This window comes from Oreochromis niloticus, linkage group LG22 (genome assembly GCF_001858045.2).
Source record: "Oreochromis niloticus isolate F11D_XX linkage group LG22, O_niloticus_UMD_NMBU, whole genome shotgun sequence".
Taxonomy (NCBI): Eukaryota; Metazoa; Chordata; class Actinopteri; order Cichliformes; family Cichlidae; genus Oreochromis; species Oreochromis niloticus.
The window spans coordinates 11,440,117-11,456,550 of NC_031985.2; the positions used below are offsets into that span (position 1 = coordinate 11,440,117).

A 16,434-nucleotide genomic window follows, 5' to 3' on the forward strand; every position below is an offset into this window, starting at 1 on the left:
TAACTAAAAATAATAAAACATGTTCCTCTTTCTCTTTCCTCTCAACTAGCCACCTGCCAGCGATCTCTTCCTGTTAAAAAGGAGTTCTTCCTTTGCACTTTGCTCACTTAGAGCACCTTCGGTCATGCTTTCACAACCTTACATTCCTACTGTGAATGTGTTGTTTTAGGCACATTCAAGTGCTTTTGTCAAATATGGAGATAATGCATGTTTTTTAAAATTTCTGCACCTCTTTAAACTTGACCAGACATTCATCACTGCAGAGGGCTTTACTGCCGTCCTCCATCTTCACCATGAGACATTTGCTGTAGCAGACGGCGTCACACATGTTGCAGAGAGACAAGCGCAGGTTGTTGACTTTGCGGTAGCTCATGAAGCAGGAGTCACTGCAAAGTCTGTGGACCACGCCATTCAGGATCACCGTGAATTTGCACTAAGGTTGGAAAGGGAACGTGTTAAGAGTAGTTATTACAAAAATATATTATGAACGTGATAATAATAACAAGTTTTAAATCAAAAGTATGGAGATATTCTGCAGGTTTTTTAATTGTCACAAACACTCGCCTCCAGCGTTGTCTAAGGATCCTTAAACAGTTCATGACAAATGCGCTACAATCCCCAGTGCATATAAAACAGAGTTCAGAGTGATTTACTTTATTTTTTTCCTTACATAACAACATCTGGCACACATCCTGCACAGTGAACTAGGTCCCTGTTTTGATGGAGGCTTAGTAGCAGCCTTTTTCATTTTGGATGTGACAGAGGAGAGACATGTATTGCTGCACAACTCCTTCATAGTTCCTGAATCATCCACCGGAGCCAGGATGATGTTTTGAGGCCGCGCAATCACCCTGAAGAAATAAGAGGAAAGAGATCAAATTTACAACCAGGCAAAGATTTGATGATGGAGCTCCTGAACTTTCAGAAATGTTGTTTATTCATTAAAAACAATCATCTTTATACATTTCTGAGTCACTGAGATTCAATTTTTTGTTGATCAGCATGTGAAGTTACCACATTCACAAACTTGTTGAATCTGTAGACTGTTTGTTTTTATGCATTTAACCCCGCTGCTCGTTTAAATGGAGAATTAAAATACAGACTTACTGAAAGCAGTTGTGGCACTTTTTGATGGGTATTTTGATCTCGCGACGCTTTTCATGTAAGCAGGCCATGGAGCAAAAAAACTCCTCTGTGTCTTTTGGCTTGTAAAGTGTCTCTCCTTCCGACAAATTCTTTTTGCAGTGGAAACAGAGCGTGCACGCGTCGGCGATGAGCAACACTGTGTCGTTTGGTTCGACAGCAGCAGGAGAGGCATCGTTTTCGCGGGAGGGCGAACACATCCTCACATCCTCCTGTGGGAAGAGCCTCAGTTAGTATATAGGGATTAGAAATCTTCCCCAGACTTGAATGTGAGCTCTGTTTTCTGTGACTGAATCGGAAAAAGAAACAAAGCATACTCACAGTGTTCGTCTCTTTTGATTGGTTATCGGTTTTTCTCTTCACTGAAGGGAGAAAACAGACATGTTATTACTGAAAACACAGCTGCTGTTCATGACTTGATCAATAACCTTTAATAAACTATTACTTTGTATTTGACAGTTTTATTTCACCTTAACTTGTTCTAAATTTTTTTAGGAGTCACACAGATAAAATCATTAAATATGATCCAAATTTTCCTCCTCCACACAAAGTCAAAGTAAGGCTTGTTGGGACACACTTAAGAAACACTTACTGGATTTATCTCACATGTTGGAGGCATATGGACACTTTTTAAATAGAAGATGTCAAGACGAATGAAGATAATTATAATAAAGGGAAAAGAAATCGATACTTCTGTTAAAAACTTTCAGAATAAAAGCAAAGACTGGATGCAGAGATTTGTAAGATGAGCCTTTTACCTACAGTTAAGGTGATTGCTTGGATTTAGCAAGTAAAAGTACAACTAGTCACAACATCACAGACGTCTACCAACAGTATTTGAATTCTATGTTTTTCTGTCACTAGATTTGTCTTTATAGAGCAGTGTCAACATGACATGTTTGTTAACAAACACATCAATAGTCTTATCATCATATAACAACATCATGGTTATTACAAAATAAGAGTTTTTGAGTACTGGTAAATACTTTCCTGTGAAAAAGTTATCATTCAGTAGTCTGTTAGTTGTGAAATAGTGACAGTGAAAATCTGACCACAACACTATCACTTCTGAATATCAGGAAACCTCAAAAGAATGAAAAGGAAGAGAAAGAGTGAGGAGTGCCACTTAAAAGGCTGAACTGTTTTTGCAGTAGTTACACTGCCTCGCTGCTGGATTCTGTGGCATTTTGTGGCACAGTATGATTTTATTTTACCTTTTAGATGTGGCATCAGTGCACTGTGGTCCTATTTTTTTATGAAATCTATGACAACCCAAGACTTTCCTCATATCCTATTCCTCCACAAGTACACAGATAAAAGCTGCACAAACAAGGCAATTCATTCATTTAATTATATTACAATTTCACACAGAACCATCTCTGGGGTTTAGACAGGAAAACAAAATCCAGTGAGCAGCATTTCTCTGGGTAATAATGCTGTTCCAACCACACCTTTCAGCTAAGAAAACTGAGGCATCAAGTCACACGGCTCATAAAAATTAGACAGTAGAAGATTGGAAGAATGTGGGCTGGTCTGATTACTTAATCTTAATGTCTGCTGATACGGGGATGGTATGGACAGAATCTGACAAGAACAATATGAAGGCACTTCCTGCTGTGACAAAACAAATTTCCCACGTGTGGGACTAATAAAGGTTATCTTATCTTATCTGATCGATTCTGCTTTGTATCAACAGTTCAGATTGGTGGGGGCGTAACAATGCAGGAGATCATTTCTTGGCACAGTTGAGCACCGTTTAAATGCCAAAGCCTACCCGAGTACTGTTGCTGACCAATTCCATCCCTTTGTGACCCGATTTCAGCCAAGCTTTGGCTGTCAGAGAGATGGACTCAAATTTGACTCTAGAATACTTCGGTTTTGGTCAATTCATTGGTTACAATGTGCCCAAAACCTCTGCCACAGGAGCTGGAAGGAGCCATCTTCTGATGTCACAAAGTTCAGATCATGGCAAACTGGTTCTTGAACATGACGATGAGTTCACTGCACTCAAACAGAACTCACCAGAACCCAGTCGAGCACCTTCGGGAGGTGGTGGAACAGGATATTTGCTGACATGCAGCTGACAAACCTGCAGCAACTGTGTGATGCTATCATGCCAACATGAACCAAAATTTATGAAACTATAACATGAAGAATTATTGCTGTTTTGAAAGCAAAAGGGGTCAACACAGTACTAGCAAGGTGTACCTAATTAAATGTCTGGTGAGAGTATAACTTGTATGTGATAAAAACAGTTTAAATTGTTTGGTTTTAAAAAGTAAGTGCTATATGTCTTTTATAACGTCTCTGATTTTGACCTGAAGATCCAGTAAAAAGAAGTGAAAAATGGACGTTTGACAGATTCACTGTGGATTACCTTGATCCATCTCATCTGTCGGTCGCAGCTTGTAAGATTTCACACAAAAGCGGCCGCAGAAGAGCTGCACCACGTTCTCATCGTTTTTCAAGTTGACCATGTCCGAGACAGGTCGTGAAGAGAGGCACATGGTGCAGCGTTGGAGCATCCTGGAGTTCTGCAGAATAAATGTTTTTTTTTTTTAAAAAGAGATCTTTGGGTTTTTGTGTAGATTAGTAGAACATTTTGGTCCCACATCTTTGCATTTTCTCTCTCTGATGTATCCGCACCTCTTTGAACCGCTTCAGACAACCACCACTGCAGAATGTTTTGGTATCATCCTCCAGCTTCAGCATTAGCGGTTGGCTGCGGCACACAGAGCTGCAATTCTCACAGATTCCCATGTTGTTCTTGCAGAAATCATCTAAGCATGCGTGGCTGCAAAACCTGATGACGGCCTCGTTCAGGGTCAGCTCACATTTGGTCTGAAGTTGGTGAGAAAGGAGCCATGGACATAAGATTATGGGTTATAAAAAACATTATTTTTTGTTTAGTTATTAATATTAATAAAATGCCATTGAACAGGATAATAAAGACATACAACTCTTAAAGGAGACACTGTGATGTACATGTATACGTAATTAAAGGCAAAAAATACAATTTTTTTTAACCATAAGAAAGGGAAAAATAAAAACTCTGAACACCCAGGTATTAAAAGAAAGAAAAATGTGCTTACACTGCAGACTTTTTTGCATATGTTGCAGACTGATTTTCGTGTTTGGGTGGATGCAGACTTGAAAGAGCTCAAGCAGGCCGGGCTGCAGAAGTCCTTCATAGTTCCTTTAGTGTCCACAGCAGCCATGATGAGGTCCAGAGGCTGCGATATCGCCCTGATCGAAGGGGAGAGGAGGACAAGCACTTAACACAGACACTTACATATCCTGTAACCATCCTACCTGCTCAGCAACAAACAGGAGAAATTAATTAAATAATCGTCACCTGCTGGACAAAGTGATTCATTCAGCAGCTTAACAGGTAGATAATTCCATCAGGAGCTGCTACGAAACACGGGGCTAAACTGAGAGCAATCATCTGGTGGCTGCTTAACTAACAAAGTGACGTCATGCAGTTTATAACTTAAACTTTACAACTATAATGTCATTATAATGTCATATTGTTGTATATACTCTTTGGTTATGCTGCCCCCAAGTGGATAAAGGTCTTTAATAGAAATAAATTAAAACAGTGCGTGCCTGTTAGTCATCGAGAACAGAGCAAAGTTTCAACAACACTCACTTATGACATTGGTGACAGCTCTTGGTGGCCGGTTTGTTGTAAGAAAACATCTCAAACAGACAGTTTTTGGAGCAGAAGATGTCTGAGAAGCCCTTCTTCTGGTAAGCAGTGTGTCCCTTCGTCATGCTCTTTTTGCAGCGGGAGCAGTTCATGTGCACTGCCTGAAATGTAAAAGTGTAAATCACAGAGTTGATTAAACACATTTTTACGGCATTTTATGCACTGATGAGCTACACCACTAAAACCCAAACGTGTAAAACACAGATTGCCATTGCCTTGGTGCGTTAAAGAGGATCTCTGACACAGCCCCAAAAACAGTTCAGCAATAGCACGAGGAGGTGTTCAGCTGGTCTCCACTCACTAGTGAGAACCACCTTCAATCCACAGACCATGCTACCAATTTCCCAGAGTCAGACACCTGAACACACCTCTAGAGATCCTGTGACCACGCCCTGATGGGTCTGAGCTGTTCCGACAGCACGAGAGAGATCTACCCAATACTGTACAGACTGTGTTACTGTTCCAGCTGATCAACAACACTTCTGCCTCTAATAGAGCCATTCTCATGATCCAAGTGGTAAATAATCCCTTTAATGGTATCAAAGTTTTCACTGGAAAAAAAAATCTGAGAGTACGATGAAAGAAAATCAGCTGGCATGTTTGTCGGGTTTAAGAAGATTTTATGTGTTATAAAAATTAAACTAATGGACATTTAGTCTCTAAAAACATTAAAAGGCATCCAGAACATTTATGGATTTGATGATTTTCAATTCAATTCAATTTTATCTATATAGCACCAAAGCACAACAACAGTTGCTTCAAGGCACTTTGACTACTACAACAATAACGTTTTAATCCTTGTAGTTGATAGATAGATATATTGGGGAAAACACCTTTCTTTAAGCCTAATATCTGACATTTCATGCATTCAGCTCAGATGATTTCACCAAAAAGATATGTTTTACAGACAAATACTACTTGGTTGGAAGAGAAGAAAGTTTTCCCACCTTTGCAGAGCTGGGTTTGTTTGTGACCTCTGTAAGTGGGGAAGGTTTTGCACTCTGCGTCTTGTCATCATGGACGGGTTTATCTTCCACTGGCTGCTTGTTACTCAAAGATGACAACTGGGAAATGTGAATGGGACGCTGCACCTTCTCCTACATTTAAAGAAAACAAGAAAAAAGGTCAAATAGTTTATAAAGAATGCAGCGATGCTTACAGACCTCAGATTTGTTCAACTTTTTAAAAGTGTAATTTCCAGAGCAGGTTGTAAAACATAACAAGAAACTGGACTCACGATGTCTAGTTTTGGGATAACTATCTTCACTTCTTTCATCAGAGTCATGGCCACTGATAGGTTGGTCTTCTTTTCTGTGACTAATAAAACACATTTCCACTTTAGTGGGTCAAACCTCTCCACAGTTCCCAGTTAACAGAACATAACCCCCTTTTTTTCACCAGATTTAGTTTACCTTTATTTAAAGTGGGAGCAGAATCATTACTGTCCACATCCATCCAGTCATCATCTTCATCATAGTCCTCCTCCACATGGTTCTCTGTGTCGATATCCATTGTCTCTGCGAGTTGTTCATCAGCACTGTGCTCGTCTGGAGACGTATTTTTCTGCTTTCCGTCACCATCCTTGTTGCTCTTCTTGACTTCTGTTGTTGTATCTTCATCCGTTACCCTGGGCTTTGCACCTGAGCTGTTTGAGCAACCATCTGCAGCAATCTCCTCATTTCTATCATCGTCGTCATCAGTGTCTATGTCGATGTCAAAATTCACATTCATGTCCTCATCATCGTCACTGAAATAAATACTTGGCTCAAGGGCTGTGTTAAAAGATTTCTTCTCCACAGGTTTGCTGATGTCACCCTTCACTGGCATGTCCTCTGCCTTGTCCTCTTTCTCTGTGTTCACAGCTTCATTTTCATTTGGCTCCGGCTGCTCTTTTTCAGTCTCCTTCTTCTTTTTCTTTCTTTGGCTTTGCTTTCTTTTGCTTTTTTTACCTGTGGAAAAAGACAAAGACAGATCTGTAAGAAGAATATCTGCATTTTTTTTACTATTTAATTTTTAAACATTTCAGCTCACTTTTTAATTAAAGAAACACCCTTCGGAAATAAGCAAATAGCTGATATCGTCCCACCAATACATCAGTTGAGGAATATGGAAGGTAAATCATCTGCCATAATCAACATGAATACCACTCAAAAAATAACTGCAGGCACGACTATTATATCACACATCAAAGGAAACTTCTGAACCTTCATCATCTTCCTCAGCATCGCTGTTTCTGGGGGTGACAGGCTCCATGACTGGCTGCAATTCATCTTTAAAGGAAAGAGGAAAAAAGGAACTCGGCAGTGGTTCAACATTATTCCAATACGTGGCGGTAACGCAGCAAGAAAAAATAAACATGCATGGAAATCGTGGTTTCTAAACATTCCTAATGGGTTTTGCAAATGTGCTGAGGGAGGATATTGAGTGAACAGAGATTTAAGTCACATACCTGGAATCTCAATTTCCTCAAGAGTCTTTCCTTCGAATCGTTCAAGAGATCCATTCTCCAGTGCCGACAGCAGCTCTGAGATTTTTGCAACATCAGCAGCTGCGTCGGGCATCTGATAATACTCCCAGTCTGTCTGAATGTCACGGCCCAACAACTTAGCCAGCTGAGCGAGTTCGTCATTTTTAAGGCTGAGAATCTGGAAAATTCTTACTATGTACTTACGAAAACACTGAGACCTGAGAGCTTCCTGGTTCTTTGCACCACAGCGATTAACGAACATCCTGATACATGCGTGTCCCTTGTGAAAGTCTGACCCTTTGCCACCAGGTTTCCCAAATAAGAAGGGATTGTCCTTACCTACTCCACATGTGTCCCTCTTGTCCACAAGCACTGTTAGCGCAGAAAGCATATCAGGGCTCAAAGTAAGAGCAAATTTTTTTCCATTTGAGTTACCAACACTGATCGTGACTTGGTGCTTGGACAGAATTTGCTCCAACTGGTTCTGTGAACCAGCAGCATCTTCCTGAAGCTCTGTGGAAGCCCTTTCCTTGAATGACTGGAGTGTCATCCTTGAAACGTCCTGAATATTTTTGTTTAAGAAGGACACGAATGCAAGTACCACTTTAAGAAGCGCATTGTAGACCGGTGTTACTGCATACATCATCAGGCTCTGGACTGCAGAAGCTGTTGTCCTGTTCAGGCACTTGTAGAGCAGCATCACATCTTGTGTAAACTGTAAGGTTGGCTGGCAGGGTGTTTTTGGTTGTGATTTTGCATGGGAGGGCCATTCTTTCGTACACAGCTTAATAAATGCCTCAGCTTCCTCTAACACCTCTTCATCACCATCCTTCAAAGCCCTGGCGTATTTAATGTCAGCGATCTTCTTCAGCGAATTTCCAAGCTTCCAAACGAGAGATGGTTTGTCAAACGACTTCGACCCCTCTTTGATGCCCGCAATCTCCCCAACAGCTTCTACAACGGCGCTGAAGTTTTGGGGCTTGACTGCATCTTCGAAGCTGTTTATTGACTTCTTTCTTAAAGTCATCAGGATCCGTGCCATTTGCCTCAGCTTCTGAGTGACGTATCCCTGATTCTGTTTCTTCTCTCTCATGTGGTAGCAACATTGTGCCAGTTGTAATATGTAAGAATCTTCACAAACTACAGAGGAAATATCGTCTTTCTTCATTTTTTTCAACATCTTCTTCACACCTGTTGAGATCTGTTCAGGGTCCGTTAGTCCAGTGGCAGCAACCAAAGTTAAGATTTGACTCTGAAAGCCTTCTGGAAGTTTATTGGATGCCATTGAGGGACACTTTTGCATATGATGCCACACCACTTTACGATGATACATGCGTTTACAATATACACAAGTTGCAAATGTTTTAAGTGTGGACATCACTGATTTTCTTTCCACTTTCAGTTTTCCTCTGCGAGCCTTCAAGACTCCTTGGTTGTGTTTGTAGTTTCCTTTGTTTCGCAACATCTCGAGACGCTTTTTGCGTTCCTTGCTGTTCCTGCGCATTGCGTACACTTCAGCAATTTCAGGTTCTTCCTTTCTATGCGTGAAAAGGTGACGAGAAATTTTAGTTTGAGGTTTCCCACAAACGTAACAGTAATTTCTGTTAGTGAAGGAAGTGTCTTTAGACTTTCCATCATAGTCAGACTCATCAGAGTCCGACATATCGTTTGGCCCTTTGGAAGAACCGGCCTTCGAGTCATCTGCATTTTCTCCAAATTCCTGATCCTGGTCATCGTTTTCGGTAAAACTGTCATCATTGCTTGGTTCATTGTCAAAGACATAATCTTCATCAGAGAAGCATTCTGCAGAACTGAATTCCTCATCTGAGTTTTCAACCTAGAATTAATTAAGAAAAAGGCACATTTATGCACATAACAGAACCCAACACACAAATCTAACTACACTCTGATTTTCTTTACAATATACAATCCACTTAACACTCATGCTGACAGTCCAGACTCCCATGTTCTCTCCGTTTGTCTTAGTTTAGTTCAGAGCGAGTACTCCCTCGTCTTTGGCCGACATATTTAGACTTAAAATTCTGTTTGGCTGGATTTCAAACATTTATAATAACCTCAACAGAACTTTACATTTGAATCATAGTTATTAAAGAGCGGCATCAAATCCCTCCCTGTCTTCACCACCCACAACACTGGATGCATATATTGCAAACAATGCATTTTGACTCAGAATTAACAGGATTATGACTGCTACTGTGTATTTAGTGCCTTTTTTAATTCACAGGAGTCATTATAAGCACAAGGTCTGCAGAAGAGACTGTGCTGCTAAGATTACCGATGGACTCTTAGGAAAGTTAAACCCTTTTAACCCTTTTGTAAATACAAGTCATCATAAAGTGATGAATCCCGAGTCTGCACCCATGTTTACAGTGCTGGTGTTTAATATGAAACAAATCTTGTTCAACACCTACTCTTTCATCCACTGTCGACGACGCTGCAGTCTCCATTTCTGATGTTTGTGGTTCTTTGTTTTGATCCTGTAAATAAAAAGAAGATAGAAAAGTCAAAAAGAAAACTTCAAAAATATTTTTTTCCTGTATATATTCTCATATACTGTTATGAACAGAGGTTGACACATCTGTAGGAGATGTTAAGAAATTTACACACAGGGACAAAGAACAAAGAAGTCCATCCCCGTAAAACAACATCATACCAAACCAAATAAACCTACTGCTGATCGCCACGCATAAGAGGACTGCCCATAGTTGTAAGTTATCTCCTCGCCTGGAGATATTTTCTTCAGAGCAAACAGGCACAGATGTGGCTTCCCCTCATGAGCGATTTTCTTTATTTTGCAGTTGGGGCTTATGTGATCATCATTCACGAGTCGTCCGAGAGTCCCATCCTCTGCAGAAGCATCAATACTGCAGGGCAAATGCTCACAATGAACCTTCAACCACTGTTAAAATGATGCATTTTATCACAGTGACTGGGACTGATGGTGGTGACGGACAGTCAGTGTCTGCACATTCAAGCTACTCAACCTACTTATAAAGATAATGTTAGAGAAAAGCATGTTTCATGCACATAATGAAGATAAAAAACTGGATATGACTTGATATCAATGTTTCTCAGGACACACAAGGGATTTCTATTAAATATGAGCTTAAACAAGAACAGTCCTTAAATTGCTGAAAACTCACCACCAGTTTGTTCCGTTCCAGGAGAACTCAAACGAGAAATTGTTTAGGGTGTCTACACATTTCTCTGTACGGGTTTCTCCACAGGTTGAGACGTTCCCCCGATACTCAACAACAAAGGTGGATGGCTTAATGGCTTTATTGGTGAACACACCTCTCCCTACAAATATGCAAAAAAAAAGAAAAAAAGTTTGATTCAGTTACTAATTGTAGTCATAAGACCAATCCATGGTAACTAGACCAATAGTAATCAAATAGTATTTACAAAAAGTGTAGTACTAAAGTTTCCTGATGTATTCCATCTTTACACGATCTATTATAAGATTATCTTTCAGTATCTTATATCAACAATCAACAGGGGCTGAGTCTAAAAGCCAGTTTACAAAAACAACCATAACAGGGCAGCTACAAGGGGTGTCCAACCTTTAGTGGAATTAATAAACATTTCCTTCAGGAAGGATTTGTCCTTGCATGCCTTTATATGCTGCAGGGCATCCTGCTCAGGAGTTAGCTGTCCGCCTTGCTGATCCACATCATCTGAAGAGTCCAAAAATATTATTGAAACACAAACATCATTAACACAGTTCTCACATAAACGATCTGTGATGTAAAGATGAAGATGTGTTACCATTCTTTTTCAAACAAATAATTGCATGCTGCAGTTTCTCTCATCTTAACAATAATAATAACAATAATAATAATAATAATAATAATAATAATACATATTATTTGAAAGCACCTTTCAGAACACTCAAGGACACTCTACACAGCAGAATAATAAAAGCAACATAAAAGCAAGTAGTTTACACAATCATAAAAACATAAGACATAAAACAAATTTAAAATAGCAGAGTGGAAAGGTTATGTGGGATAAGCTATTTTGAACAAGTGAGTTTTGAGTCTAGACTTAAAAAGAGAGAAGGAAGTGATATTTCTTAAATCAGGAGGTAGGAGCAGAGTCGAGGAGCAGAGCAGATGAAAGCCCTGCTCCCCATGGTGGCAAGACGGGGGGAGGGGACAGAGAGAGAAAGAGAAGAAGAAGATCTGAGACACTGAGATGGAATGGTGATCTAAACCAAATCAGAGAGATTTGGAGGGAAGAGATGACGAATAGCCTTAAATGTATACAAAAGTATTTTAAAATTGATGCAATATTTGACCAGGAGCCAATGAAGCTGCTACAGGACAGGGGTGATGTGATGGATAGAAGGGGTCCTGGTAATAATATGGGCAGCAGAGTTCTGGACGCGTTGGAGCTTGTGGACGGATTTTGGAGTAAGACTAAAAAGAAGTGAATTACAGTAATCGATCCGGGAAGTAACAAGGCTGTGAACAAGAATGGCAGTGCCATGTGGAGTGAGAAAAGGACAGAGACGATTAATGTTGCGCAATTGAAAATATCCAGACCGAGTGACATTATTAATGTGTGAATTGAAAGAGTACTGTGCCTTTGCGATCGTGGCACCTAGACTGTGGAATAACCTCCCTGTACATATTCGTATGGCCGAGTCTATCCAGTCTTTTAGATCTCGTCTTAAAACTTATCTGTTTACTTTGGCCTTTGATTCTAACTAGTTGGCTGATTTTTAGCTTATTGTGTTGTTACCTATTGTTTGTTGTCCTATTTTATTGTTTGTTTTAATTGTCTTGTGTTTTGACTGACTGTGAAGCACTATGGTCAACACTGTTGTTTTAATATGTGCTATATAAATAAACTTTGATTTGATTTGATTTGATTTGATACTGTCGAGGATGACACCCAAACTTTTCACAGAGGAAGAAACACAGACCGGCGAGTTATTGATAGTAATAGAGAAACTGTTGGTTCTGGATAATGTTGATTTAGAGCCGACCAAGAGAAGCTTGGATTTATTACTATTGAGTTTGAGAAAATTAGAAGAGAACCATGAATTTAGTTCAGCTAAGCAGAGGGTGAGGGAGGATGGGGGATGAGCAGAATCAGGTTTAATGGACAGATAAAGCTGGGTGTCATCAGCATAACAGTGAAACTGAATATTATATTTACAAAAAATGTGTTTAAGCGGAAGAAGGTAGATACTGAAATGAAGGGGCCCCAGGAGAGATCCCTGGGGGACGCCAGTGATCAGAGGAAAGGACTGAGAAGTGAAGGATTTGAGTCGAATAAACTGAGTGCGATCAGACAAGTATGATTTAAACCAGGCTAGCGGAGTATGGGAGAGACCGATGGAGACCAACCTACTAAACGAGTGAGAAATGGTGTCGAAAGCAGCAGTCAGATCAAGGAGAATAAGAATGAAAAGTAAACCAGAGTCAGTTGCCATAAGAAGATCATTGGTTATTTTTATAAGCGCTGTTTTAGTGCTATGGGAGGGGCGAAAACCAGACTGGAACTGTTCATACAGATTATTATTAGTTAAGTGTGAGTGGAGTTGTGTGGCAACTATCTTCTCAAGAATTTTTGAAAGGAATGGTAGATGGAAATAGGACGGAAATTATCAAAATTATTGGGATCTAAACCAGTTTTTTTCAATATTGGGGTGATGGCAGCAATTTTCAGGGAAGAAGGAACAGTTCCAGTGGTAAGTGAAAAGAAGAACAAAGGAAGAGCTACATGGAACATCGGAAACCAGGTCTTGGTATATTTTGTGAATTTTCTCAATGAAAAACAACATTAGAGAATCACAGAAGAAAGATGAGTAAAGGTGAGCAGGTAAAAGATCTGGTGACCTGAAAGAAGAGTTGAACAGTGAAACCAGTATCTTGGTTGAGTCATCATTTGAACAGATAATGGTGGAGTACTAAGCAGATTTTGTTTGATTAATACACTCCTTATAATACAGAATATGATTATTAAACATCTTTTTTAGTTTATTCACCATTCATGTTGTGGAAGAAGGCAAACTATGTGCATGCCCTGGATACAGAGGGTGAGTATGTCCTCACCTTTGGCAATCTTTTAAAATTTTGTTTGGGTAGATCTTAAAGGCTTTGAATGGGCTCACAGAATGATGAATATTGTAGCCAGTCATTATTGAATGTAAGTAGATTAAATACATAAACAATATTGTCTAGTTCTTTTTTCTTTTTTAAAATCCTTCATAACTTCATTAACCTTTTAAGGTTGTTTTTCTCTGTGCAAGTACTGTTCATGACAGCTAACTCAATATAGTGGAAAACTTAAAAGTTGTAGCTTAAAAATACAAATATCCCCTGATTATAGCCTTGTAGGGGCAACTTAGGCCTGCAGGCCCCGAGAGAACGGGAACCCGTTTAGAAAAACAATATTTTGGTTTTCTAGTTGCATTAATAAACACATCTGGACAAAATTTAAAGTGGTATTAAAAAGGTTACTGGGATCTGGCATCACTTCATTTTGTCCTAATAAACATTTGTGTGAAACCTGATCATGTTCAGTGTATGAATTCTTTGACCCTTCCAGCCATGTCTTCAGGTAATTTTTGAGTCCTTAGAGTCTTGAAGTTGGAGTTTTCCAGATTCATTGTGTTCACAAGAACAGTACAGACATTTGAGGAGTCCAAAAGAATAATCACTCCAGGTTAATAAGTACAGAAAGGCTCATCTTTGCAACATACCGCTCTGCTGAAGTAGAAAATCTGACTCTTCACAGTCCACCACAGAGCTGCCCTGCTCCGTATCTGGCTCCAATTCATCTTAAACGATCAAAACAGACAGCCATTTATTCACACCTCTTTAAAAGAAAATCTGATGAGCACTGACAGGCTGATGTGTGTTTATGTCTGCATAATACTGGACACAAACCTTCAATCTCAATCTCATCCAGAGAGTTTCCTTTGAATCTTTCAAGAGAGCCTTTTTCCATTGCCAGAAGCAGTTTAGCTATTTTTGCGAGTTCAACAGCCGCTTCGGGCAGCCGATAATAATCCCTGTCCATCCGGATGTCATGACCCAGCAGTTTAGCAAGGTGAGGTAGCTCGTCATTCTCCAAGTTAAGAATCTGGAAAATTCTTGCAATGTGCTTGTGAAAATGTACGGACGTGAGGTGCTCTGGGTTCTCTGCAGAGCACATTTTTGTGTAGACCCGAACGCAGTGGCCTCCGTGGTAGAGGCTTGTAGATGAACCGTCTGGCTTTGCAAACAAGAAAGGATTGTCTTTGTGTACGCGGCACGCTGGTCTCTTGCTCACAAGCAGCGTTAACGCGCTGACGAGCTGAGACGTCAACAAAACAGCAACGTTCTGCCCAGTCTTGCCTGCAATATTAATCCTGATAAAGTGCTTGGACAACACCTGGGTAGTCTCGTCCCGCTCCTGGAATGACTTAAGGGTAATTTTTGAAACCTCGGGTGCACATTTGTTTAAGACTGACACCTGTGCAAGTATGACTCTGCAAAGTGCATTGTACATCTGAGGGGTTTCATACTTCTTAAAGCACTCAGTGGCAGAAGCAGAAGTCTTTTCCAGGTGCGTGTAGAACGCCTGTATGTCACGTGTGAACGGTATCGTAGAGGGGCTGTGTACTTTCTGTTCACTTGATGAAGGTGCATCATTGTGAGGGACAATTTCCTTCCACTCCTTCGCACACAGCGTCATGAATGTGTTAGCATCTCTCACGGCCTCCTTACTGCTGTCGCTCTGTGTGACAACAAGTTCTCCCAGTTTTTTCAGAGCATTTCCAAAAAACAAGGCAAGGTTCGGTTTGCTGTACTTCTGCTTTTTTTCATCAAAACCAGCGAGGTTTCTGACAGCAGCGGCAACTTTGTAGAAGCTTCTGGGTTTAAGTGCTGCTTCAAAACTCACTATTCCCTTATCATGGAGCTCTATCAAGAGCCTTCCTATTTTTCTCAGCTTCTGTCTGACGCGCTCTTGGTTTGTCGGAGTATTTTCAGTGTTCTCAATAAGACTCTGGGTCATCTTCATGAAAAGGTAGTCGTGTTGAATTAAAAATACAATTTCATCTTGTTTCATCACTGAAAGTATCTCCCAAACTTCAGACGGAAACTTTTCAGAGAACTCCGACTCGGTGACGTCCCCCAAGATGCTCGTCTCGCCATGTGTTGCAGCATTTATTGTTTGTTTAGCACACTTTGCTACATGCCTATATAGGTCTTTGCTATGAAGCATTACTTTACAATAAATGCAGTGCACAAAATTTTCAGCAGTCATTACATAGCGGGATGATCGTCTTCCCACTTTTAGCGCTCCTGTGTTACTCCTCAGAACCTCTTGATTATGTTTGTAGTTTCCTCTTTTTCGTAATTTGGCCAGCAGACTTTTACGTTCTGCTGAGTTTTTGGGTAAAGCAAAGATTTCAGCGATTTCAGGGTCTTCATCGATGTGCCTTGAAAGATGCCGAGCAATTTTGTGATAACCTTTCCCGCAAACATAACAGTAATTTTTCTTTGTGAAAGATGTTCCTCCGCCTTTTAGTCCAGCCTTAGTGGATCTGTCTCCTTTGTATCTGTCTTCTTTGTATCTCTTGTCTTTGTCCGAGTCATGATCATCAGAACTCGAAGTGTCATCCTCCTGAATTGATGACACTCTCCTGAAGTTTTTCGTTGTCTCTTGAGAATCTAACTCAGAATGTGGCGAACTGTCCCTGGATGACCTTCCAAGATCAGCAGAGCGGTCACTGTCATGACCGGGTAGTTCGCTGTCATCATCCGAGTCTTCAAACTGAAAATACAAATTAAGAGCATGTTGACAGACTACATTTGGTTTACTGAGATACTTTATATGTTTTTATATGCATTTAAAAATCATGCAGTACTGTTTTGCAACTGTGTCATCAAATAATCAGAGGAACTGTTTGAGGCATGAATATTTCATTGTTAAAATGAGATGTTAAACATCACTAGTACAAAAGAAGCAAACGCATAGCTTTGAGGTACTGTGCAAAACCAGAGCGACAGACCACTACACGCCTTCCAGACAAACAACCTCCAGAAAATGTAGAATTTAGAAATATACCTAAAAAGCATGGACTATAAAA

General features: G+C 40.1%; 1 protein-coding gene across 5 annotated transcripts in view; it reads right to left on the reverse strand.

Annotated features, from left to right (window-relative positions):
• The window catches only part of LOC106096998 (uncharacterized), a 34,228-nt gene that overhangs the window by 13,860 nt on the left and 3,934 nt on the right, over positions 1–16,434 (reverse strand). For all 5 annotated transcript variants that reach the window (XM_019350529.2, XM_019350531.2, XM_019350530.2 and 2 more), the window contains exons 6-24: positions 14,246–16,118; positions 14,059–14,136; positions 10,907–11,020; positions 10,487–10,643; positions 10,015–10,207; positions 9,755–9,820; positions 7,305–9,159; positions 7,060–7,125; positions 6,268–6,804; positions 6,093–6,172; positions 5,803–5,952; positions 4,796–4,956; positions 4,236–4,389; positions 3,790–3,984; positions 3,521–3,677; positions 1,465–1,505; positions 1,108–1,355; positions 671–851; positions 230–433 (exon numbers count right to left, since the gene is read on the reverse strand). In XM_019350529.2, coding sequence (XP_019206074.1) covers positions 230–433; positions 671–851; positions 1,108–1,355; positions 1,465–1,505; positions 3,521–3,677; positions 3,790–3,984; positions 4,236–4,389; positions 4,796–4,956; positions 5,803–5,952; positions 6,093–6,172; positions 6,268–6,804; positions 7,060–7,125; positions 7,305–9,159; positions 9,755–9,820; positions 10,015–10,207; positions 10,487–10,643; positions 10,907–11,020; positions 14,059–14,136; positions 14,246–16,118 — 6,510 coding nt within the window. The remainder of the gene's footprint in view (positions 1–229; positions 434–670; positions 852–1,107; positions 1,356–1,464; positions 1,506–3,520; positions 3,678–3,789; positions 3,985–4,235; positions 4,390–4,795; positions 4,957–5,802; positions 5,953–6,092; positions 6,173–6,267; positions 6,805–7,059; positions 7,126–7,304; positions 9,160–9,754; positions 9,821–10,014; positions 10,208–10,486; positions 10,644–10,906; positions 11,021–14,058; positions 14,137–14,245; positions 16,119–16,434) is intronic.